Genomic DNA, 25,584 nt, shown 5'->3' with positions numbered 1-25,584 from the left:
CTCAATTGTTATTCAATTGTAATTGATAGTCAATTTTTATTGATGCTCAATTTTTATAGAAACTGAATTTGAAATGATGCTCAATTATTAATGCTACTCAATTGTCATTGGTACTCAACTGTAATTGAAACTCAGTTATTATTGATGCTGAATTGTTATTGATGCTCAATTATTAATGCTACTCAATTGTTATTGATGCTACTCAATTGTTATTGATGCTCAATTGTTATTGATTCTCAAACATTTGCAATACAGGTAGACCCCTAACATATTGAAATTAAGACCTTGCTAGAACAAAATATGCGTCGAAAAACTTTAAAAAAGACGGTCCGACAATATAGCCGCTGTGGGGGAGGGGGGGGGGTAAAAACATACCGAAAAAAAAAAAGGATCCAAAAAAGACCTATATAGAAGACAGAAGATTTAAGAAGAAAAACAAGATTGATTAGCAATATATTCCATGTTGAAATTTTCGAGGCCAAATTCTGTCATAAAAAAAATCATTAATTTATTAGACTGTTTGTATAAAATTTCAATATTGAACGAAAAACTAAACTTCAACGTGAACAAATTTGTGAAAAACTTCGAAATACATAGTGACTTCGCATGTAAAATTCAGATCATTAAGTTTGAAGCACTAACAATGTTCAGAGAAGTTATGCAAATATTTGCTACAAGTGAAGTTCCCGTGCTTCAGAACCTACTGATCTCTAAAAATATAAACTTGGCTTACAATTCGAAAACCCGATGCACATTTTGAAGAGCTAAGCGCTCTTCCATTTTGCAGAATTCAAAATGTGTGTTTGGATTTTATGCCGTATAAATGAAATGTAAACGAGACGCGGATAATATTATAATTGGTGTTTGTTCTGGAATAGGCGGTGTTTGATGAATATCGATAAAATATACAGGGAAGGCTTTGAAATCGCAACGATGGCTTTTGCTAAACTATCAAACCTTATTCAAATACTTATAGACGTCCTTAAAAATATTAAAATGTATTTATATTGAAACTATTACAACCTTTGAAATAAAAATTATACTATAAAAAAACTCTAATTTATCGCATTTAAGGTGTTTTAATGATTACATAATTAAAATAATTTGATGAATCATTTAATGAATGTAAGTATATTTTCACTCTTATATTTGTGTCCGCCCAAAAATTGTAGTGGTTACCGTATTCGACTCCATGATATTTTATTTACTGTTTCGGCATTAACTTTGTGGTAAGACATGTTACAATGATTAAAGAAAACACTTGTTTTTTTACCACTTGACTTTTATTATAGACTACATGTTTCAGAAGTTAAACTTCCATCATTCAGGTCTGTATAGTAACTAAAATATAAAATATAAATTTGCAAATCACATAATAGATACTTATCACTCATTTCACTCTCATAAATTAAAATTATTACACTTTGTTTCATATAAAGGCCAAATTATGAATTATCTTGAAAATTTAGAAATCCAAAAAAAACTAAATTCTAATAATAATTTATTAAGTAATATATTGTTTCAAAATTCTTCACCTTTGCTTTCCATTTTTCCTTTGTTTTCAAACTCCGCCCCTTGACTAATCCCCTCCCCCTAACTTTCCCCTCTTATTATTTATAGAACAATTTTATATTTTATATTTTAGGTACTATACAGACCTGAATGATGGAAGCTTAACTTCTGAAACATGTAGCCTATAATAAAACTCAAGTGGTAAAAAACAAGTGTTTTCTTTAATCATTGACTCCATGATAAATATATATGTATATGACTTATGTATGTAATATGTTTTGAAAAACACATAAATAAAAATATCACTTACTAACTAAAATCGCTCTTTTTTTCTTTGATTCAATCGTAGAATTTTATTTGCAGATTGATAAAGGTACAAAAAGTTGGATTGAGATTGGAAAAAACGTGTTTAAGTATTTATGGATTTGACTTACTTTCCGGCTTCTTCAACGACCGTTGCCAAAATAAATTCTGTCGACTTGTCATTGGGGATAACTTGACAGTCGTCAACGTCACCGTCTGGGGATCTGAAAGGAAGTAGAAAAATACATCATCATTCCAAAATTCATTGGAAAACGATGGATGAAAATGAAAAGGATGATATTACGGGTGAAGAAAATTAAGAATTGAAAATTATGGAATGGAAAGGTAATGATGGGATGAGTTTCGAGCACATTTTTTTTCAAACTTTAAATCTTCTTTTAATATCACAAAATAAATTACGTCCTTCGTAATACTGAACTGGTTATACTACTGGTCCCGGGTTCGATTCCCAGAGGAGGGTCTAATAAATATAAGTGATTTTTTTACTCTAATATTTATTCAATATTACCCTTCACTGGTACCTGAAACGGAGGGCTGATCACCTTTCCTTCGTGTGTTAACGATCAAAGTAACACTGCGTTTATATGATGCAGTGCCCTATGCACCATTGGGGTGCGGATAAGGGTTCGAATGAATGAATACTGAACTAATAAAATATGACACCGCTTCTCCGCTGGGTAGGTTGAGAGAATAGAACACCACACCACTCTGTCTGCAATATTCTTCGCGTCTTCCACTTTAACGTATCTCCTCATACATACCCGCCAATTATTCTAACTCTTGACCTAACCACATTCAAGTATTTGAAATAATTTCCAGTTTTTTTTTATTTTTCCTTGCTCCAATTTTCAACTACGTTTGCCTCAAAAATTTATTTTACTGTTATTTCTTAACTTATTCATCCCACATGTCCAAACCATCTCCACCGTTTATTGTTTACATCGTTTTCCGAACATTTGTCTGAGAGATCGCAAATCGACAACCTTCATTACACTTTCATCCTTTTTTCGACAACTCTATGATTTGCTTCCATAACATATTTGATCGATTCATACTTATTAAAGGAATGTTATTTTTTTTAATTTAGTCGCCAGTCACTTTATCTCTTTTGAATTATAAATTTGCATGGTATTTTCACTACAATTTTACATGTATTGTGATGCGTGTTTCGATAAATTTTGCAACATTTTCACTATGATTATTTTACATACTTTTTGGTTTTGATAATGAATGCATTGAAACACGTGTCACATTAGATTTTTTGAAATAATTTTAATTACAAATAAAAAATTATAATTAAAAATGGAATAAAGACTAATTCGAACATCAAATAATAAGCTATTTTGTTTTATTTCACAATAAAAATTGTTGTTCTACTTGAAATATAATTATAAGTCTCATAAAAAGCAGTATATTTCCGCATTGTAAAGATTTTATTGGAGAATTTTCTCAATATGTATATATTTTCCGGAAGGGTTGATTGAATAGCATTCAATTTTTATTTACTCATCTCACAAATGTATCCAATTGAAGCGCTTTACCATCAATAGGGGTAGTTGCGTTCGATTGATTGGTTTGTTCTTTATCTACAGGAAATGTTTCAGACCTTTTTTATTTAAAGTTTTCAATCAGTGTGTCTAAATACTTGTTCACAAATCTGGATTATCTTCAATTAGAAGTTATTGTAAATGTTATTTTTTTATTATTATTTATTAAAATTTATAATAAATAAATTAAGATATTCAAAGAAAAAATAACTAGCTGAATATATTTCTAGCATTTTCAATTTCAAGAAAATATATGATTCATTTTGTACTGCGTGTGACAAATACGAAATAAATTACATCTAGTTAATCATATATATTGATTTTCAGAGATTTGACCCTTTCCTCGTGACAATTTCAATAATATGAAATACAAAATTTAAATGAAAATTCAGACTTAAATAGTACGAAATTGAAACTGCTGAGTAAAAAGCGAAATATTGCAAGGCGATAATAAGAGCGTAATAAAATTTGTACCGCCCGTGACTAAATACGAGATAAATTAAAGTCACCTTTTATCAAGTTGACGAGGTTAAATTTAGAGTTTTTCTTCCCGAGTTTCAGTGTCTAAATTAAACGAAATGAAATCTCCCTTAATTTTCCTCTGTTTCCTCCATTTAGCTTCGAAACTTTTCCGTGTTGCCATTTTTTGCGAAAATAATTAGAAGGTCTTTTGTTTGTTTGCTCTCAACTATACAAACCTTGAAATTGCCGTCAGATTTCATTAAATACTGGGGATTTCCTCGCCCTTGTTGGAGGAGACCGGATGCGGATGGAAGCCTTTTTTATGCTAAGTTTCACCCCGGAGCGCGTACTCAAATATTTTGATACAGAAACCCCTTCAAACAAGGGTTAAATGGAAGGAAACTCGAAAATTGTTATATGAATAATGAATTTACTTCATTAGAATTATTTTCATCCTTCTGACTAAAGGAACCGAGAAAATATGCTTTTAAAAATAATATTTAATTTTCTCACCAATAGTAATTTATACTTGAACATAAGTTGACTGAAATTTAAAGTCTAAATTCAAAAATTTCGAAACTATCATCAAAAAGAAAAGAAAACGAAATAAGAAACTAACTAACTAACTAACCATCACCCCACTTCTCCGCAGGGGTAAGCAGAGAGAATAGAGCGCCACACCACTCTGTCCTTGCAAACATTCTTCGCCTCTTCCACATTCATGCATCTCCTCATACATACCAGCCGATTGTTACGACTCCTAACCTTACTACTTTTAAGTATTTGGCATACCTGATCGTGCCATGTTTTTCTCGGTCTTCCTCTGCTAAACGAAATAAGTCAATCTTTAAATCGTGCCAATTAAGCTTATAACATTGAAGTTATCTTAATTTTTTTTCATGGATTTGTAAAAAAATAAGAATAAAACGCACGTAAATTCAGTAACGTTCCCATTATTATTTATAATTGCTTTAATAATTCTCCTACGAAGTTTTTATAAGGTTCATTGGCTTGTGCGTACCAATACAAATTAAATTTTTAGTAATTTGTTTTCATTATTGTAAAACGATTTTTTTCATCTACTTTCAAAATCTGAGTCATATCACCACCAATAAAGAAAAACTATTTTTTTTTTTAAAATTGATGAACGATACATATTTCATATCAAGTTGAGACACCTTTAAGATCTTTTCTTTTTTACCCACCTCCTTAGTGTGGTGGTTAGCGCGTTTGGCTCCCGTGCTGGAGGTCCCGGGTTCGATTCCCAGGGGGTTGAAATAAATTTGGGTGATTTTCACTCTCATATTCATTTAATGTCACCATGGACTGGTACAAAAAGTGCCGGGCTGATCACTTTGCCTTCATGCAATTAACGATCGCGATAATACTGCATCGCTCAGATGCAGTGCCCTATGCACCATTGGGTACGGATAAGGGTTAAAAAAAGGATACCTGCAGGGAGTTCTTTTCATAAAACAATAGTAATTTTGCTGTAATTTTCATGGTAATGTTTTAAATAAATTCCATAGTACGGGGTGATAAATCTAGGGTTAGGGTAAATTGCACAGTTGACAAGCCGGCCGCAGATTTCGCGTTTCGGTGACAGTCAAGCCATGGACGCGGTGCAATCGCTGCATATGTGCGGCCATAACAACGCGTGTGCATTCATATAACACCTATTCTCGGTGCACAAATGTGCAATTTCGGTAAATTTAATGAGACTAACGACCATAAGAGCTAAATTTACAGCAATGTGTTACCAGACTCGCTAATGATGGTTGTTTGCATAAATGGATACATTCTGAAGCCTTAAAAAGATCCACGGGCATGTATTGCAATATATTTATAACTTAAAATATTGTTCAAATACTTGTTTACAACATTTTGAGTGTAAATAAATTATCTGGTCAAATTATAAGCTTAATAATAAAAATGAAAATGGTATTTTCTGGCGTTTCTCATGTGTGTGATTATATTCCAGGATTCGGATCTACATACTAAGATAAGAGTTTCTGCTTAGTAAAAAGCTTCTTTACATCTCACCAATAGAAGTCTCTAGTGAAGTTCTAGTGATTCAAGAACAAGGTTTCTAAATTGGTTCATATTTATGGAACTTCCAAGAATTTGAGTAGTGTGGTTGTAAATAATGGGTAGAATTGGTGAATGTTACACGTGTGTAAAGTGATCACTTAAACCTGTCTATGACGGTCGTAAGCCCCGTAAATGCCCAGACTTCCATATTCTTCTTCATCTTTAATGAGATGTCAAAAAAATAATACAAATACTTGTTCATAAATCTCGGTTTTTTCCATTTAAAAAAAAATATGTTTCAAGATTGATGCAGAAGAATATAGAAGTCTGGGTTTTTACAGGGCTTATGACCTCTCATAGGCAGGTTAAGTGATCACTTTATACATGGCAACATTCACCATTCTACTCATGATAAACAACCACACTACTCCAATCAACAGAAGTCCTAGATATGAAGACATTCAACTTTTTTTTTTGTTATAACGAATTTCATGTTTATTTATTTTTAATGGGAGGTAATCTAAAAGTACAAAAAAATACTATAGCCAGACGTGAATAGAAAACACATATTAAACCAACACAAAAATGCATTTGTATAGTAATCATCATTTTTACCAATGTTAACAATCAAAATAATTAATTAAAACATATATTTTTTATATTATTTTATTTATTTATTATTATTTTATTTTTAATTTTTTGTTAATTATTGTGATTTTAATATTATTTTATAAAAATGTTGTAAAACAAACATATATGGCTGACTAAGTATTGCACCCACCATTTAGCCAAGATGAAAAAAATAAATTATTATTATTATTAGTATTCTTACAATATACAAAAAAAAAAAACAAATTTTATTTTAAATAAAACAATTATCAATAGTCCTTCTGTTAGAGATTTATGTTTTTCCGCACACTTTATTTTCCTTAATTTGTTTAAAAAATCTATATCTTAATTGGTTTTCCACATTCATCATCAAACCCTTATCCGCACCCCAATGGTGCATAGGGCACTGCATATAAACGCAGTGTTATCTTGATCGTTAACACATGAAGGAAAGGTGATCAGCCATCCGCTTCAGGTACCAGTCCAGGGTGATATTGAATAAATATTAGAGTGAGAAAATCACTTATATTTATTTGACCCCCCCCTGGGTATCGAACCCGGGACCTCCAGAATGGTAGTCGAGCGTGCTGACCATTACACTATGGAGGCGGACATAACGGCGGTTTTCCACTTTAACGTCTGTTATTGTCCCCCCATTTTTTTTATATTTTTTTTATTATGTTTCATTTTACAACATTTTGAGTGTGTCCAAATACTTGTTCACAAAATCTGGATTATCTCCAATTACAGGAGTTATTTTCATATTAATATGAAATTAACTCCTGTAATTGGAGATATTCCAGATTTTGTGAATAAGTATTTGGACACACTCAAAATGTTGTAAATAAATTATCTGGTCAAATTATAAGCTTAATAATAAAAATGAAAATGGTATTTTCTGGCGTTTCTCATGTGTGTGATTATAATCCAGGATTCGGATCTCACATACTACATATTATAAGAGTTTCTGCTTAATAAAAAGCTTCTTTACATCTCACCAATAGATGTCTCTAGTGAAGTTATAGTGATTCATGAACAAGGTTTCTAAATTGGTTCATATACATAGAACATCCAAGAATTTGAATAAACATATACATAGAACATCCAAGAATATGAATAAACACATTGAGAACAGTAGCCAACTAATACCAATACCAAAAAGTAAACACAAAAAAATTAAACCTTGGATAACCCGTGGACTAATAATTTGTATTCAACATAGAAATAAACTATATAAAATGTATAAAAATCATGAAAGTTTTTGTTTGACTAATCACAAGCCTATTAATGAAAACAAACGTAAAGAATATATCATTTACCGTAATTTTGTAAATATTCTAATAAAAAAATGCAAGAAAGATTACTATTCAAATCAATTACTAAATTCGAACTCAGATTGTAAAAAAACATGGAATGTGATTAATGAGATTACAAATAGGAAACAAAGTGAACATATTTTTCCGCAAAAGCTAGTAACTGATGATAACATTATTATTACTGATAGAGAAGAAATAGCAAACAATTTCAATGATTTTTTCACCAACATTGCATCAACGCTCATAGATAATAATCCTTCCCTTAAAACACGTTTAAATGATTCTTCACATTCTCCTCGCATTCTCACACAAAGCCATCTGAATCCTAATTTTGAACTTTCTCACTTTAAGCGTATAACAGAAGCTGAAATATCAAAATATATTGACGAACTTAATATTAACACTGCTAATGGGCCAGATGAATTAAGCAGTACAACAATTAAGTCTATTAAGATATTTATAATACCACCTTTACTTTATATTTTTAATGAATGTCTCGCAAAAGGGATATTTCCTAACCAATTCAAGATATGTAATCTAGTACCAATTCACAAAGCTGGGTCCTCAAGTAAAACTGATAATTACCGACCAATTACTTTAATCTCGCAACTAGCTAAAATCCTAGAAAAATGTATTAAAAACCAAATGATATTTTTTCTGGAATCTTCCGATCTTCTATCTCATAACCAATTTGGTTTCCGATCTAGTTATAGCGCAGAAGATGCAATTTACAACCTTACAAAATGCATTTACTCTAGTTTAGACTCAAATAAGAAATGCCTTACAATATTTTTAGATCTTAAAAAAGCATTTGACACAGTTAACCATGGAATTTTACTAAAAAAACTTTGTAAAATTGGTATTAAAAATGATTGTCTATTGTTTTTTGAAAATTACTTAGTAAATCGACTTCAAAGCACCAAGATTGGACCAACTATAAGTAAGGCTAACACTGTGATACACGGAGTTCCACAAGGAACAGTGCTCGGTCCTTTATTGTTTCTAATTTATATTAACAATCTTTGTAATATCGATGTACCTGGTAAACTGTTCTCCTACGCTGATGATACCGCAATAATTGTACAAGGTAAATCCTGGGAAGAGACAGCCAGCAAAGCCAACAAATGTATAACAGTAATCAAAGAGTGGCTAGATCGGAACCTCCTTTCTCTTAATTGTGAAAAAACTTTATTCATACTTTTTTACAATTCTTACTCGTCAGCCCCTTCATCGAATCTTAACATCATGTTTCATAACAAAAATTGTAACCTCGACATATGTAATAACTGTGTAAAAATGAAATCTGAAAAGTCGACAAAATATTTGGGTCTAACAATAGATTGTCAACTCAAATGGAACCAGCACATAGAAAAAATTGTGAACAAACTTAGGTATCTGACATATATTTTTAAACGTTTGTCTAGTTATGTCCATCCTAACACCAACAAAATGGTCTATCATGCACTTGTACAGTCTTCTCTTTGTTATGGAATAATTGGATGGGGGGGAGCATTCAATATTCATTTAAAGCCTTTAGAAACAGTCCAAAAACTTATTATTAAAATCATGCTTAAAAAAAAATCTACTTTTCCTTCCAACCAATTATTTCAGGAAGCCGAACTTTTGGAGCTACGAGAAATCTATTGCCAACAGTGTCTAAAATATGTTTATTTGCGCCAACATTTATTTCCTAAAAATAATAATAGATCTAGCCAACGAATTAATAATTTATTAGAAATCCCTTTTTGTAAATCCAGACTTGCGCAAAGACACTCATTTTTCATAGCTCCAAAACTGTTCAACTTATTCCACAAAGACTATTTGTTAGATGTTAATTCCCTAAGTTCGTGTAAATTAAAAAATTTGCTTAGATTATTTATAAAAGAGACAGATTTAAGTTCCTTTTTCATTTAGAACATGATCGCTAGCTTTTTACTTTTTTACTTTGTCATCTTTTTTATGTTTAAGTTTTAATTAAAAAAAAAAATAAAATAAAAAATTGCTCACTGAGAGTCAAGTATTTTTATTTTTATTTTTTTTTGTATTTAATTTAAGTTTTTTGTATTTTGTATTAACTAATAATACTTAGAAACCTATACCCTTATACCCTGTACTATGACTATTTATTTTGTATACCCACACACAGGCCATGCCTTTGTGGGATCTTTTTTTGTATTTATTTTTATTTTTTATAAATATTTTTTGTTTTTGAATTTATGTAATGCAAAAGAATTTTAAATAAAGAAAAAAAAAAAAAAAAAAAAAAAAATTGAGTAGTGTGGTTGTCAATAATGGGTAGAATTGGTGAATGTTACACGTGTGTAAAGTGATCACTTAAACCAGCCTATGACGGTCGTAAGCCCCGTAAATGCCCAGACTTCCATATTCTTCTTCATCTTTGATGAGATATCAAAAAATAATATGTTTCATTTTGTATAAAAAGCTTCATAATCATTTGCAGATCCAAAGACACCATAATTTATTTGTCAAAATATCTTATACTAGAAAATTTTATTGTTGTTATGTACTTACTATTATAAAATCCACTAAGGAGCTTAGTGGACAACCTCAGATTTCTGAACAAAGCTTTGGACACACTCAAAATATTTTAAATGTTAAATATGTTTACCAGGCGTTTAATGAATTCGGAAAAAAATATTTTGACCTTTTGTATGTCTGTATATCTACGTTAATTTATTTTATTATATTCGCTATAAAGGTGTTCTTTTGTCCGCCTCCGTAGTGTAATGGTCAGCGTGTTTAGCTACCGTGCTGGAGGTCCCGGGTTCGATTCCCAGGGGGGGTGAAAATAAATATTAGTGATTTTACACTGTAATATTTATTTAATATTACCCTGGACTGATTCCTGAAGCCCAAGAGTGATCACCTTGCCTTCGTGTAAGTAATGATCAAGATAACACTGTATCAATTCGATGCAGTGCTCTATGCACCATTGGGTGCGGATAAGGGTTATAAGTAAATAAATAAAGGTGTTCTCTCGAACGTATAAATTCAGTACGCGACTGGCAGCATGAGAGCCACATTTTTTTAGAATGCATATTGCATTAATATTTTTAATCATTTTTTAACTCGTAACCTTTCAAAAACTCCTTTTTTCAAAATCAATTATTTGTTTCGAAAAAAAAAACTCAATTTTTCAATATAAAAACGGTGTTTTAAGAAAAAAATCATAATTACCTACGTTAAATTTTTCCTGAGTTTAAGAAAATAATGTTACGGGCTATTGCTTGTACTGCCTTAAACAAAATCTTATTAAGAAAGCTTGTAACAATGCATGAAGACATAATACGAAACTTTTCATTGTGGTAAACCTTCCTGTATCTGCATTATTTATCACCACGTGACCTCATTAAACAGCTTTATTCCATAAACTTACATGATATAACGTACTCTACAAGGCACATTTATTAAGAAAGTCAGCCTGACACAATGCATTAGTCTAAAGGCGGTATTATTCACTGGCCAGTTAATTTTAACTAACGGTTGACATCGTACAAAGTTCCTTAGTTGGCAATTTCGTTTGAGGTTTAAGCAATACGTTATTTAGATGATGCTGCCATGTATGATTTTAGAGACGTTGTTTTGAAAAAAAGAACTTTATATGGAACATTGAAACATTATGAATGAAATTAATTTAAGCCATCTTATTTGATGAAAATTTTAATGTATTTTTAGTGTTAAATATTTTGTCGGTTTTAACGCTAAAATTATTGGTTAAAAGAACAGTCAAAAAAATAAATGTGATGTGACACGTGATTATCTAAACAAATATCTCGGCGACTATACTATCCCCTCTCTCTCTCTCTCTCTCTATCTCTCATTTCTAGCATTTTGTACTGTAAATTCTTAATAGATTTAAAGAAATAGTACAGACATTAGTAATAGAGAGATTAAAATAAACAATGAATAGATATTACCACAAAGCTACTGCCGAATTTATTAATGAAATTAATGTTTTCATTTTCATGGATGTATTTATAATAATTTCTACTTCTAGAATAATATATAGTATTATCCCTATGGATTATGTATCACTCAATTTTGGGTACTTTGCCAATAAAAAAAAAATATCCTTATGGATGTCCGCCTCCGTAGTGTAGTGGTCAGCACGCTTGGCTACCGTTCTGGAGGTCCCAGGTTCGATTCTCAAGGGGGATAAAATAAATATAAGTGATTTTTTCACTGTGTTATTAATTAAATACTACCCTAGACTGGTACCTGAAGTGCAGGGCTGATCACCTTTCTTTCATGTGTAAAACGATCAAGATAACACTGCATGTATATGACACAGTGCCCTATGCACCATTGGGGTGCGGATAAGGGTTTTATCATTATTATTATTTATTATCCCATGGATTACATGGTTATTTCATTCGGATCTTGCTGAAATTTTGACACCGAATTTATTACGAGACTCAATACAATTCCTCTAATAATAAATACGAAAATAATAATTCCATTCCATTTGACAGCATCTAAAACTCTCCCAGCTATATCCTGCCCTTCGACCCATGCTGACCCTCATCACTGAAAATGCGGAATTATATGAATACTGCGCGGGGAGGATATGACCCCACGCCATTTCGGCTCAAGTTATGCCTGACATTTTTATTAAATCACATTAGGGTTGGATTCAATATACCATTCATTCAAATCGATCTTCACATAAAGGCTAGTCTTGATTTTTTCGATAAGGTGGAATATTCAACCCTTTCAGATATTCAGTATTTTATTTTGTATGCACTAAATAAAATACATGTAGTTAACCGGCACTGAAATCAGTTACGGCAAATAAAAACCTATCGGCGAAAGCTAAACTGGCAGTACATAACGGAGTCCTGGTTCCAACCCTAATGTATGGAAGTGAAACATGGAATTGGCAAAAGAAGGATGAAAGTAGATTAAATGCAGTCGAAATGCGATCTCTCAGAAGAATGTGCGACAAAACAATATTTGATAGATGTTCGAATATTGAAATAAGGAAGGAATGCAAAGCTGAGATAAGCATTATCGATAAAATTAAGAAAGTTGTGTTGAGATGGTTTGGACATGTAGAACGAATGAGTGGGGAACGAACGGTAAAAAAAATTTATGAGGCAAATGTAATTGAAAAAAGGAGCAGAGGAAGACCGAGTAAAAACTTGGCACGATCAGGTATGCCAAATACTTGAAAGCGGTCAGGTTACGAGTCGTAACAATCGGCGTAATGTATGAGGAGATGCATGAACGTGGAAGAGGTGAATAATGTTTGCAAAGACAGAGTGGTGTGGCGTTCTATTCTCTCTGCGGCGTGATGGTTAGTCAGTTAGTTTTAGTTAACAAGGCAATAGAAATGGATCTTCCTCGAAAGTTTTCTAGAGGAAGACCATGGAATTCATGGGTGATGCAGAAAGATAACATGATTCGAAGGCATGGCCTAGGTGACGTTATCCAGGACAGAAGGACCTATAACCTGAGGAAGAGGAGAGCTGACCCCAACAGTCTACAAAGACAATAATCTGGGATATGGCCAGGAAGGAGAAAAAGAAGTATTTTATTTTGTATAAATATATATAAATATATATATATATATATATATATATATATATATATATATATATATATATATATATATATATATATATATATATATATATATATATATATATATATATATATATGTATATATATATATATATATATATATATATATTAATATATATATATATATATATATAATATATATATATATATATATATATGTTTATATATATATATATATATATATATATATATATATATATATATATATATATATATATATATATATATATATATATATATATATATATATATTGTAACTGCAGACAGTTGGTAGTATTCCATATTGAATTGCTGGGTTATATATTAAAAATAAACCAAGGTTTGTTGGATTGAATTCTACATTTATTTATGTATATGTTAATACGAGACACGTTTCGTCTGCTTAGGACATTGTCAGACCCTCACGTTTGAAAACTTGGTAAACCTTCTTAATTGGTAAACCTTCTTAATTGTAGCTCTACAATTTCACTATGAAGCTTTATAAATATAATCGTTTTAAAAGTTAAACTATTAATAAAATAACGTTTTTTTCCTTAAAGGGTTGAGGATAAAATCGACTTGAGGTTCGAGAAATTTAGATACAAACTCAATTTCCAATTCGAGGAATGAAAATCTTGTCAATTTTATCAAATTGTTGGAAAATGGTTTTGTGATTCATTCATCGCTATAGGGTTCGAAATATTGGCCCAAAATTTGAGTAGCAATTTGAAATTCTATGAATAAGGATTTTTTAGAAAATATTACAGATTACATAATATTCTTAGAAGTTTCTTCTCAATCTGATTTTTTTTACCTACGTTTTTATAACATGGAAAAATGTGGGCGTACGAATAAAATGCGCTGGAAAAATATGAAAATTACCGGTAATAAAATAAATCCAATATTATTTCTGCAAAACCCAATAGAAATAAATGGCTTCTTAAACTCATTCGTTCTAAAACTTTTATATTATTTTTACATCTTGATACGAAGTTAAATACGAGAAACTTATAACTTGACTTTGGAATTCTTTTGACATCAGATTTACGACTTCAAACGATTAAAAAATGTGTGTTCAAATACTTATTCACAAATCAATCAGATTTGTGTACAAGTATTTGCAAACACCCAAAAATATTATGGATAAAAATAACTGGTTAAATTATAAGCTGCATAAAATTATAAAATCATATTTTCGGGCATATCCCAGTTTGTAAAATAGTCCAGTTAGGATCTTGCATACATCTAAATAAAAGTGACATGAGATTTATGATTACGAGTTTCAAAAATTTGATGTGTGGTGTTTTGTTTCAAGTATAGGTGTCAAACATGAGAAGAATGGTAAATGCTACATACTTTTAAAACATTCGAATACATGCAGTAAATATTTTAGGGAATTATTTAAAAATAAGATTATACTACCAAAACCATTTATTTTTATTTCTGTATTTATGTGTCGGATTGTAGTCCCGTGGTTAGTGTCGCAAACTCTTATGTCAGAGTATCTCGGTTCGAACCTACTCTACCATAATTTGATAATGATGAGACGCTTAAGCTCATAGAAATCGTATGAAATTGAAATGTTTGTGTAAATAATAAAAACACAAATATTTCTCATTAAAAAAAATTGAGGCTAAAGGTATTTTTTTTAAAACGCAGTGTCTTGTATATTTACATATTTTTTCAAAGTAAATAAAAATATAATCGGCAGCTAGATCAGCGCCAGTGTGTACTATAATTCATTTATTGAAACTGCAGATAGTTGGTAGAATTCCATATTGAATTGTTGGGTAATATATATCCAAAATAAAACAAGGTTTTTGTTGGATTGAATTCTACATTTATTTATGTACATCTTAATACGTGACGCGTTTCGTTTTCGTAGGACATTATCAAACACTGACTAAAAATATTTAAAAAATGTCCTTAAATACTAGACCTACTGATAGCAATTATTGTTAGTATATAAGGACATTTTGTAAATATTTTTAGTCAGTGTTTGATAATGTCCTAAGAAGACGAAACGCGTCACGTTAAGATATACGTAAATAAATGTAGAATTCAATCCAACAAAAACCTTGTTTTATTTTGGATATATGTATATTACCCAACAATGTACTATAATTGCTGAACAAACTGACATTATTTTTTATTATTTTTTATTTGTGTTTCACTTCGTAAATACCATTTATTTAAAAATCTATTGTAACACGTGTTTCGATGCATTCCGCATCATTTTCAAACACCGCATATGAAGTTTAGTCTAAATTTGAGAGTTGTATCCTTGGGATGTTGAAGGATAAAGAGGAAGAAGGAGCTTATTATATTATATTATATCTTTGAAGATTTGTTAACGAGCTTTTCTTAGTAATATTTTTACTTCAAACAAATTTTTGTTGTTGTTATCTTTCGTATTCTTTATAAAAAATATCATATTCATCAGCCAAGGTATAAAGGTATTTTAACCTGCCTATAAAGTTATGTTTATCTTTATTTCATTGAATTCGTCAGATAGAAAGAACTAATTTAATGTATATTTCCTGAAAACAAGTATTTTTTAGTAGAATCTTTTATAATACAACATGAATGGTTTTCTTACGATCATTTTCAGGTATTAAAAGTTGAGATAAGGAGCCCTTCTGTTTCTCAAATACTTAACGTTAGGAAAAAAAAATATTTTCAATGTGAAAAAATAGCTTTAAAGAAAGGTTCGTTTAATGTTACAAGTAAAATTATTTTTTATGTGTTTAAATATTTTAATAAAATATGCTTCTCAAGGGAGTAACAATATTTACTTTTACAGCATTCAACCTTTTGGATTAGTCATACAATTCGGATTATCATGTGGCTTTAGAAATTTTGTTTTTTAAAGTAATGTAAAAAAGGCAGACAAAAATATTAATTTACGTATTCATGGTAATAACATACAGAGAATATGCATGATTTTTTAGTAATTTCCGAAATTTTGTGTAAAATCGCAATTTAACTCTAAAACTTGAATGCTTTTTAAACCCTCAATAACTTAACTATATTTGTAGATACAATGCCATTTGTTGATCGCACAATATTGACATATATATATATATATATATATATATATATATATATATATATATATATATATATATATATATATATATATATATATATATATGTATATATATATATATATATATATATATATATATATATATAGTAGCTGGCGGAATAGTGATTTATTGTTAAATGTCTCTTACATTCATTCCTAATAAATAAAACTTAAGTGTCATGTAACCGGTTTCTAATTTTAATAAATTCTTTTGATTAAGTTTCAAGTTTTTAATTGCGTAGTCCGCCAGATGAATGTTTAGTTATTAAGGGTTAAACATGACAAACTGAAAAATAAACAAACAAAAAAACATATACTTTATTAAATACAATAAACAAATATTCAGTACAAGTCTCTCTCCAAGCACAAGAGCTTAAGGAAAGGTACAGCGTTACTACAATAAAACATTTTATTTAAAGAAATATCCCTTTATTAGTTAAATCTGAAGTATTTTTTTTTTATACTATAAAAATTGTAGGTATATATATACATATGTACATATCAGTTACTCTGCTATTTAAAAAGCAACCACAAACAAACTCCCTTTATAAAAAAATATATTTTTATAGCACGTAATACTTAAATATACTATTTACTTATTTAACGTTAGCTTATTGGAATAACAAGACGATTTTAATAGTTACAATATAATAGTTAAAAAAATGTATATTAAAGCAAATAAGACTCCTTTTTTGAGTTTATAATGTAAACACGACCAAAAAGTATTTTCACCTGTTGCTGAGAACATATATGGTTCTTGAAACTAATAGTATTTATATTAAAAATCTAATACGTGATCTTATTAAAGTCTTATATTTTGTGTATTTAAATTTTCACGTTTTTCCACAAAGTTGATGTTTAACTATTTTTTTTTGATCCGCCGTTTTTCAGAGTGATTATTTACGAACAAGTGCTTAATATTTTTAATAAAATCACAATACAGCGTAATAAATGCTATAAATGTATATTTTTTGTATTTATTCTATCAGACTCTGTGTGTACTACCCACAGAAAATAAATACCCCAGAAAACTAGTGTTTTTTTGTAAATTTAGTATTCATTCGTAAATTCATCTACACGTACATTCGTAAATGAAAGCTTTCATTACCCACTTAATTTGAAAAAATAAGCTTAAAAATATACACCAATGTAATAAAAAATAAATACTTTTCCATCTGTTTTTATTTTTTCGGATTCAATACAAAGGTTACGAAATGTTTGGAAAGATAAGAAACAGCTTCTATGGACAAAGGTCCTTGTTTTTATAGCCACTTTCCCCAAGTATTTACCGGCATCCAGGGACCATTTTTGGAAAACTCGCTCAAACGGAAAATATAATCGAGGTTTCTTTTCGGCAGGTTAATAGATTTTTGATTATAAATACCAAGCAGTTACATCAAAATAATATTATTACCAAATACTTTTAACTGTAACGATAAATCATTAGTAGCTTCTTCTTCTAAACTACAGCTTCTTTTAAAGTACACATATAATAAAATAAATAATAAATCTCTTACCGCACCCCAATGGTGCATAGGGCACTGCTTCATATAAACGCAGTGTTATCTCGATCTATTACACATGAAGGAAAGGTGATCAGCCCTCCACTTCAGGTACCAGTCCAGTGTAATATTGAATAAATATTAGAGTGAAAAAATCACTTATATTTATTAAACCCCCCTGGGAATCGAACCCGGGACCTCCAGAACGGTAGGCGAGCATGCTGACCATTACACTACGGTGGCGGACAAATATGGCGGACACATATAGTACACACTTATTTTTTACCTTTTTTCATTTTCATATTTTTAACTTTTTGTTTTCTGTTAAAATCAAACAGTTTGTAGTTTATATTAATACTTTTAATCTATTTATAATTCTGTTATCTTTCGTATTCTTTCTAGTGCCTTTTATTATGTGTCCGGTTGTGGTCCCATGGCTAGTGTCGTGGACTTAGTCAGAGCTTCTCGGTTCGAACCCAGTCTATCACAATTCAAAACCTATTTCTAAAAATGGGCCGCTTAGGCTCACAGAAATAGTATGAAATTGAAATATTTGTGTTAATAGATTTATTATTAACAAATATTTGTTAAAAAAAAATAATTAAAATTAAAACCTAAAATAAAATTAAGGTATACCCACACACAGGTCTTGCCTTTGTGGGATCTTTTTTTTATTAATTTTAATAAAAGTACTTGTAATTATAAAAAAAATTGTAAATGCAAATTTTTTTTGAATAAAATACTTTTGTTGGTATCTCAACACAGAAGAAAAAGAATATGGAATTCTGGGTACTAAGGCTTGTTTGTAAAATCACATGTGTAACATTTACTATTCTTTCCATGATTGACAATCACACTACTAAAATTTAGGAAGTTATATTTATGCTTCAATTGAAGATTGTATTGAAGGCATTATTGGTATTAAAAAAAACAATTATTTGTACTGACTTATCATTTATATCAATATGTTTATTGATGTCTCAAATACATGAAGAAGAATATGGAAGTCTGGGTACTTAGGCTGGTTTACGTGTGTATAGAGATCACTATACACACGTGTAACATTTACTTTTTTACCCATGATTGGCAATCACACTAGTCAAAATTGGGATGTAATATTTAAGCTTCAATTGTTTTTTTTTTTTTTTGCAGAACAAAAAACAATGGAAGAGTTAGGCAGTAACCCATAAAGCTTTGTTAATGGAGGCTTATCAACTGTTGGAAAAAAATTCACAAAAGGCCAGAGTTATTTTTTTAGAAAAAATCTTGTAATTACGGAAAATCGAATAATCAGACCTATTCATATTTTTTTCGAAAGACAAAACCGAAAAACCTCTATTTTAGAAGCTTGTCTGCAGGTAGTTTAATGAGGATTTGGAAAGCAAATATGAAAAATACATCACTAACACCCTGACCAATTGAAAATAAATATAAATCTTGAATTCATTTTGCAACTGTCGGGAATCGAACCAGCGATACCTAATTCGAAGTCGAACGGTTACTCAACTACGCCACAGCACCTGTCTCAATATTTCAATTTCATGCCGACAAATTTCTTGGAGTTATACGAACACAGCCTTAATTCGGAAGCGATACTCTAATTCACATTTCAACTCAAATTATTCAACATATGAAATAATAGTATTTAAGAACGTAGATATTCATTTAAAACGTAAAATCTGAGCGAAATTTCTCGCAGCACAATATTCATATGTAATATTTTGTCCCTTCTTTAACGAGATTGATGGGATGTCATGTCTCCAGCCTTGTGTTTATTGCAAATGATGTGAAATATTAATAAAAGCTTGCTTAATTCTACACACACTTGTATATTGTAATAAATGCCAAAATAATACAAGTTCTGTCAGAATCCAATATGATATGTAAGCTGTGAAGGAAAATTTTTTTTTTCTCCATATTTTATAAAATAATATAATTTTGTCCCGATTTTATAAAGTCGTCCTTTCTTAGTTTAAATGAACGAAGTAAATGTTTACTAACATTTCTAGACGGACTTGCATTTTTATAAAATAAGTAAACCAAATGATAAAAATTAAAATAACATTAATGTAATTAATACTTCTTGATATGGGACACAAGAGTTACTTTAAATTGGTCACCCCTCCTTAATTAGGTAAGCTTACATATTATTATTGTTGCATACTTGTCCATTTCTCACTGGACTGAACTGTGTGTACTTACTTTTTTATGTTTCTTTATTATATATATATATATATTTTATGTAATATTTGTAATTTCAAAAGAATATTTTAATAATGTAAATGAAATAATATGATCTCACATACTAATATAAGAGTTTCTGCTTAATAAAAAGCTTCTTTACATCTCACCAATAGATGTCTCTAGTGAAGTTCTAGTGATTCATGAACAAGGTTTCTAAATTGGTTCATATATATAGAACTTCCAAGAATTTGAGTAGTGTGGTTGTCAATAATGGGTAGAATTGGTGAATGTTACACGTGTGTAAAGTGATCACTTAAACCAGCCTATGACGGTCGTAAGCCCCGTAAATACCCAGACTTCCATATTCTTCTTCATCTTTGATGAGATGTCAAAAAATAAAATGTAAATGAACGTCTCGTCACGGGTTATGCCCAGTTATACGTTCGTAAAAATATCAGCACTGTAAAAAATAATGAATAAATGAAATAAAATAAATAAAATCGAGGAAAAGTCAACACGATCAAGTATTTTAAATACTTGAAAGTAGTCAGGAGTCGGAATAATCGACGGTTATGTGTAAGATACACGAATGTGAAAGAGACAAAGACTGTTTGCAATGAGACTGGTATGACTAGAACATTTAACATTGATATCGTGGTGTGTCTCTCGTTTTGTACAATTCGTCTTTGACTTGTGCTTCGATCTTTTCCCTTACCCCCTCTCCTTACTCCCGCCTCTCTTCTGGGTTTTATTACAATGTCAAATTTATTATCAAGTATTTGTTTTGTAATACTCGTATATATGTACATATGTATAACTTAATGTAACTATTCTGTCAAATTTCCAAATAAAATACGTGAGATAAAATAAAAATAAAATAAAATGACATATCGCTAACTCCAACGTCATATTCAATTCATTTAACAACGTTATATATAAAAAAAATCGTCAATTTTCAGTTGTGCATGTTTTCGGAATGCCCAGAAAATGTACTATATCCCAGCAAAAGCAGCATATTTTTGACTTAATATTTAACCGCTACAGGGCAGAAAGTGTTGTTTTTGCATTTTGAAGAAAAGGTTTTGTTTAATTGTTTTTTTTTTAAATACACTAAATATTTTTCAAATTAAGAAAAAAGACTCAGGTTTTACCTAAAAAGATGTGTTGCACAGTAAAAAATTAAATAAGTGGCTTGATATTTATTTTTAATTCATTTTATTATATTTTTACACTTTCAAAGCGATCTCCTGAAAAATCAAGTTTTTTGATATATGACGTTGTTGAAAGGAGTAAGCGATATGTGTCATGGTAGTCCTTTACACTGATAATCCAACCATTGGAAACATGAATACTTATATATTTTTTAAAGGTGTCTCAACATGATACCATTTTTTATGAAAGAAGATAAAAGTCTGAGCATCCTTGGGCTTATGTTCCCGATAGTTACCAAAGACAGCGTAGGCATAGATTGTTTCATATTCCTATATACAGGACCAACTTGCCAATGGTTATGCCTGTAGGAAGAACTATCGCTTTGTTGAACAATATCACACTGGATATTAATCTGTTCCATTTGTCAGAATTAGTATTCCGAAGCGGGATTCTTCTACAGCTTTAACAAGAGTCTTCTTGCTTACTTTTTAATTGATATTTTCAATGTATACTTCTGAAATATTTGTTTGTAATGTTTATATTAATTTTCTTAACCCTGATTTCATTTCTATTACCTTTCTCCGCCCTCGTCGTCCTCCTCATTGCTCCCTGAAGCCGTGTTGGTAGGACGTTCGTCTTCTGGCTTGCTAGCTCCAGCGAGCGCAGTTTCCGCGAGTCGCCTCGTCTGAGCCACGTTCTCTATGACGGACCCCGCCCCGGCCTCGCCCGGTAAGGGTTGCCGTCGCGCGGCTCTCTGCTTGCGCGCGCGGTTTCGAAGTGCCTAGAAAAAATTATAAAGTTTTATGTTTATATAACCAATTACTTTTACGCCTCTGTGGTGTTATGGTCAGCGTGCTTAGCTACCGTGCTGGAGGTCCCGGGTTCGATTCCCAGGGGGGGTGAAAAAAAATATTTGTAGTTTTACACTGTAATATTTATTTTATATTACCCTGGACTGGTTAATGAAGCGCAAGAGTGATCACCTTGCATTCATGTAAGTAATGATCAAGATAACACTGCGTCAGTTTGATGCAGTTCCCTATGCACCATTCGGTGCGGATAAGGGTTAAAAGTAAGTAATATGTATATTTTTATTTTTAATTTAGAAATTTAGATTTATTTATTTTTTCAAAAATTCAAAATGAATTCTTGTTTTTTTTACAATTTTGTTTCGTTACAAGAGAACTTCTAGCTTATTTAATTGAACGTAATTTTTCATTGCAATTAGTACGAACATCGAGAGCGGACGGATTATATCATGTGTGCTCTTTTCAAATCGTGGGCAAATTTAATATCCTCAGCGCTTTGCTTTTGAGAACATTTCAGCCACAGCTGATGTAAATCACGTAATTTTTTGAGTTTGTTTTTCTGAAGTTGAAATAATATTTTCCTTTGGAACGTGCTGGAAATATTTTCAAAGCATAAAATTGCGTCTGAGCGTTTATCTTGGAAATACTTATTGTTGAAGTTTTTACGAAAAATTAATCAAGAGCAACTTTTAATTTAAATGCTCATCTTAATTGTCAACACAAAAATTCAGAATATCATGAATTTGTCCATTTTTCGGATTTTTCTCCACATAGGAGTCAACATAAACCTATTAACCTTTTTTGATACAGAAGAAAAATAATATAAAAAATGTATAAATAAGTGTTATATGAATAAGTCTGGGCATTTACAGGACTAACGATCTGTCATAGGTTGGTTTAGTAATCACTTTATACACGTATAACATTCACCATTCTACCCATGATTGACAACCTATAAACTATGTATTTTTTAAGAGAACAAATTAAGCACATTCTCTTATTCGCACTCGGTGGTACATAAGGCACTGCATCTCATTGAAGCAGTGTTGCTTAGATCTTTAATTACGTGTAGGAAGTTGATAAATGTTCCACTTTAGGTAAATAAATACTCATATTAAATAAATATGAGTACTTATTATAATCCCCACGAAAATTGATCCCGGGACCTCCCCGTATGGTAGCTAAATGCGTTAACTACTACACTTTGAAGGCAGACATCGGAAAATATTGTTCAATTAAATATTTTCCAAAATGTTTTTTTTTTAAAAGATAATGCTATGCTTATTTTTATTGCAAAGGATTAGTCCATACATTTGAGAGCTTTCATGCATTATTTTTCATCTTGAAAATATATGAATTTAATTTCGAATTAGGGGTGTGGAAATTTTACAACAGGGAAGGCTGAAGTATATAGTTGGCTGCATTTAATCCGGATCCAGGGGCGAATGGTAATCTGGGGGTGCACATGTGGAATAAGGCCACTTGACGTAGCGACAATCGGATATAAAGAGAACGAGAGGCATGGAAGTGTTATTCATTTTGTTTTGCAAGCCTTTGTATGATATAATACACTTTGCTGTACAATAAATTCAACGTTTTATTAGAGAAATTAATTTAATTTAAAGTAGAATATTCAAAAAAATTAATTGAGAATAGTGTTATTTTCATATTATTTTTTGACATCTCATCAAAGATGAAGAAGAATATGGAAGTCTGGGCATTTACGGGGCTTACGACCGTCATAGGCTGGTTTAAGTGATCACTTTACACACGTGTAACATTCACCAATTCTACCCATTATTGACAACCACACTACTCAAATTCTTGGAAGTTCTATATATATGAACCAATTTAGAAACCTTGTTCATGAATCACTAGAACTTCACTAGAGACATCTATTGGTGAGATATAAAGAAGCTTTTTACTAAAAAAGTGTTATTTTTTTAGTGTTATTTTCAATAAAAATATTGGTGTTTACCGAGAAATTGTGGTATTTACCACGTGAATTCTTTATGAATAAAATAAGAGTATCACTCAATTTCTTAATTTCAAAATAAACATTTTTACTGTCTCGGCTACCTACATCAACAAAATGTTTAATTTTCGAGAAAAAAAATCATACGATTTATATTAAGAAAAAAAAAACTTTTAAAATGATTTTTAAAAAAATCAATCCAAAACTTCTAAGGTTTCCAACAAACCAAACACTCATTATAAACACTCACTATACCAAGCATTACCGTAAAAAAAGTTGTTAATTACTGTACTCTCTTGAGACTTATATACGAGTGCATTCAAATTGTATATGGGTCACTTTATAGAATCGACGCTATGTTAAATTTATCACCAATTTAGTTATTGTGTCTGTTCTGTCCTCCTGATTTTTAGCTCCCAGGGTTGCATAACCGTATCAATAATAGCTTGTATAACAGCACCTTTGAATTGTGCAAATTGCTTCAATTCTCACTCCTCAACATTCAATAAATGGTATAGTTGGAAACAAATTCGTATATCCTTTTTAATATCGTTTTTATTTTATGTTAAAAATTTCCGTTAAAAAATACATTTAAAATATCTAATAATGGATAAAAATGAAGTTTATAAAACACCTGTTAAAAAAACAAGCAAATTGTTTTTTCTTAAATGTCGTATATTTTAAGTTTCTTTGATATTATTTTAAATTCCGAAAATATATTTAAAAATACTGCTGCGAAAAAGCGAGCAAAACCTTTTTATCTTCATCTTTGTCAGTATTACTCCTGAATCAAATAAATTTATTTATATTTTACGAATTTATCCAGGTGCGTTACCTTAAAAAAAGGCTCAAACTTTTTTTTGAATTCTCGTAAGGATTCTACGTGGTTTTGAATAAATTAACTTATAATTTATCTTGATAAAGGATGCCTTAGGGATTCTCCAATACCAGAGTATACATCCTGAAACTTGACAACGCTGAAATATTTTGTAATTCAAGTGATATTATTTTGTTTTCAATTTTAGATTTATTCTGTTTTTTGGCTCATAGCTATGTGCTTTAGAGGGTAATCATGTTTCAAAGAGGGATGTAAATATTGAATTACACTCTCGAATTGATCGCCAAAGGGTAAACTAGTGAAAAAGATATACTGAAGCGTAAAAATAATTTTAATCTGGATGAACCACCTTGTTTGAAAATTTGTGATAAAACCCGAACCTGATGTTTTGAAATACATTTATTTTTACCATTTCAATGGGACAAACATTTGGAAATCTGGATATTAACAGAGCTTAAAACCTGTCAAAGGGTTGTAGAAGTGATCACATTACCTGTGTTAAGGTATCAATTAAAACAAATAATTATTAGATAAATCCAGATTTGGAAACACTCAAAATATCGTTAAAAAATAACTGTCAAATTTTAATTGAAACACAAATTTAAAAGCATGTTTTCAGGCATTTTCACTTTGTAAAATCATTCTGAAAGAA

The 25,584-nt window shown here is 30.4% G+C and overlaps 1 protein-coding gene across 1 annotated transcript in view; it reads right to left on the bottom strand.

The window, feature by feature from the left end:
• Positions 1-25,584, bottom strand: part of Dop2R (dopamine D2-like receptor) — a 60,057-nt gene that overhangs the window by 13,390 nt on the left and 21,083 nt on the right. Inside the window, exons 4-5 of the mRNA XM_088268287.1 lie at positions 21,886-22,091; positions 1,947-2,039 (exon numbers count right to left, since the gene is read on the bottom strand). Of these exons, the coding sequence (XP_088124413.1) occupies positions 1,947-2,039; positions 21,886-22,091 (299 nt within the window). The remainder of the gene's footprint in view (positions 1-1,946; positions 2,040-21,885; positions 22,092-25,584) is intronic.

This window comes from Brachycentrus maculatus, unplaced genomic scaffold (genome assembly GCF_059751285.1).
Source record: "Brachycentrus maculatus isolate JH-2025_06_01 unplaced genomic scaffold, ASM5975128v1 h1tg000316l, whole genome shotgun sequence".
Lineage (NCBI taxonomy): Eukaryota > Metazoa > Arthropoda > Insecta > Trichoptera > Brachycentridae > Brachycentrus > Brachycentrus maculatus.
The sequence above is the reverse complement of the archived record's forward strand: the minus strand, read 5'-3'. Positions and strand labels throughout refer to the sequence as shown.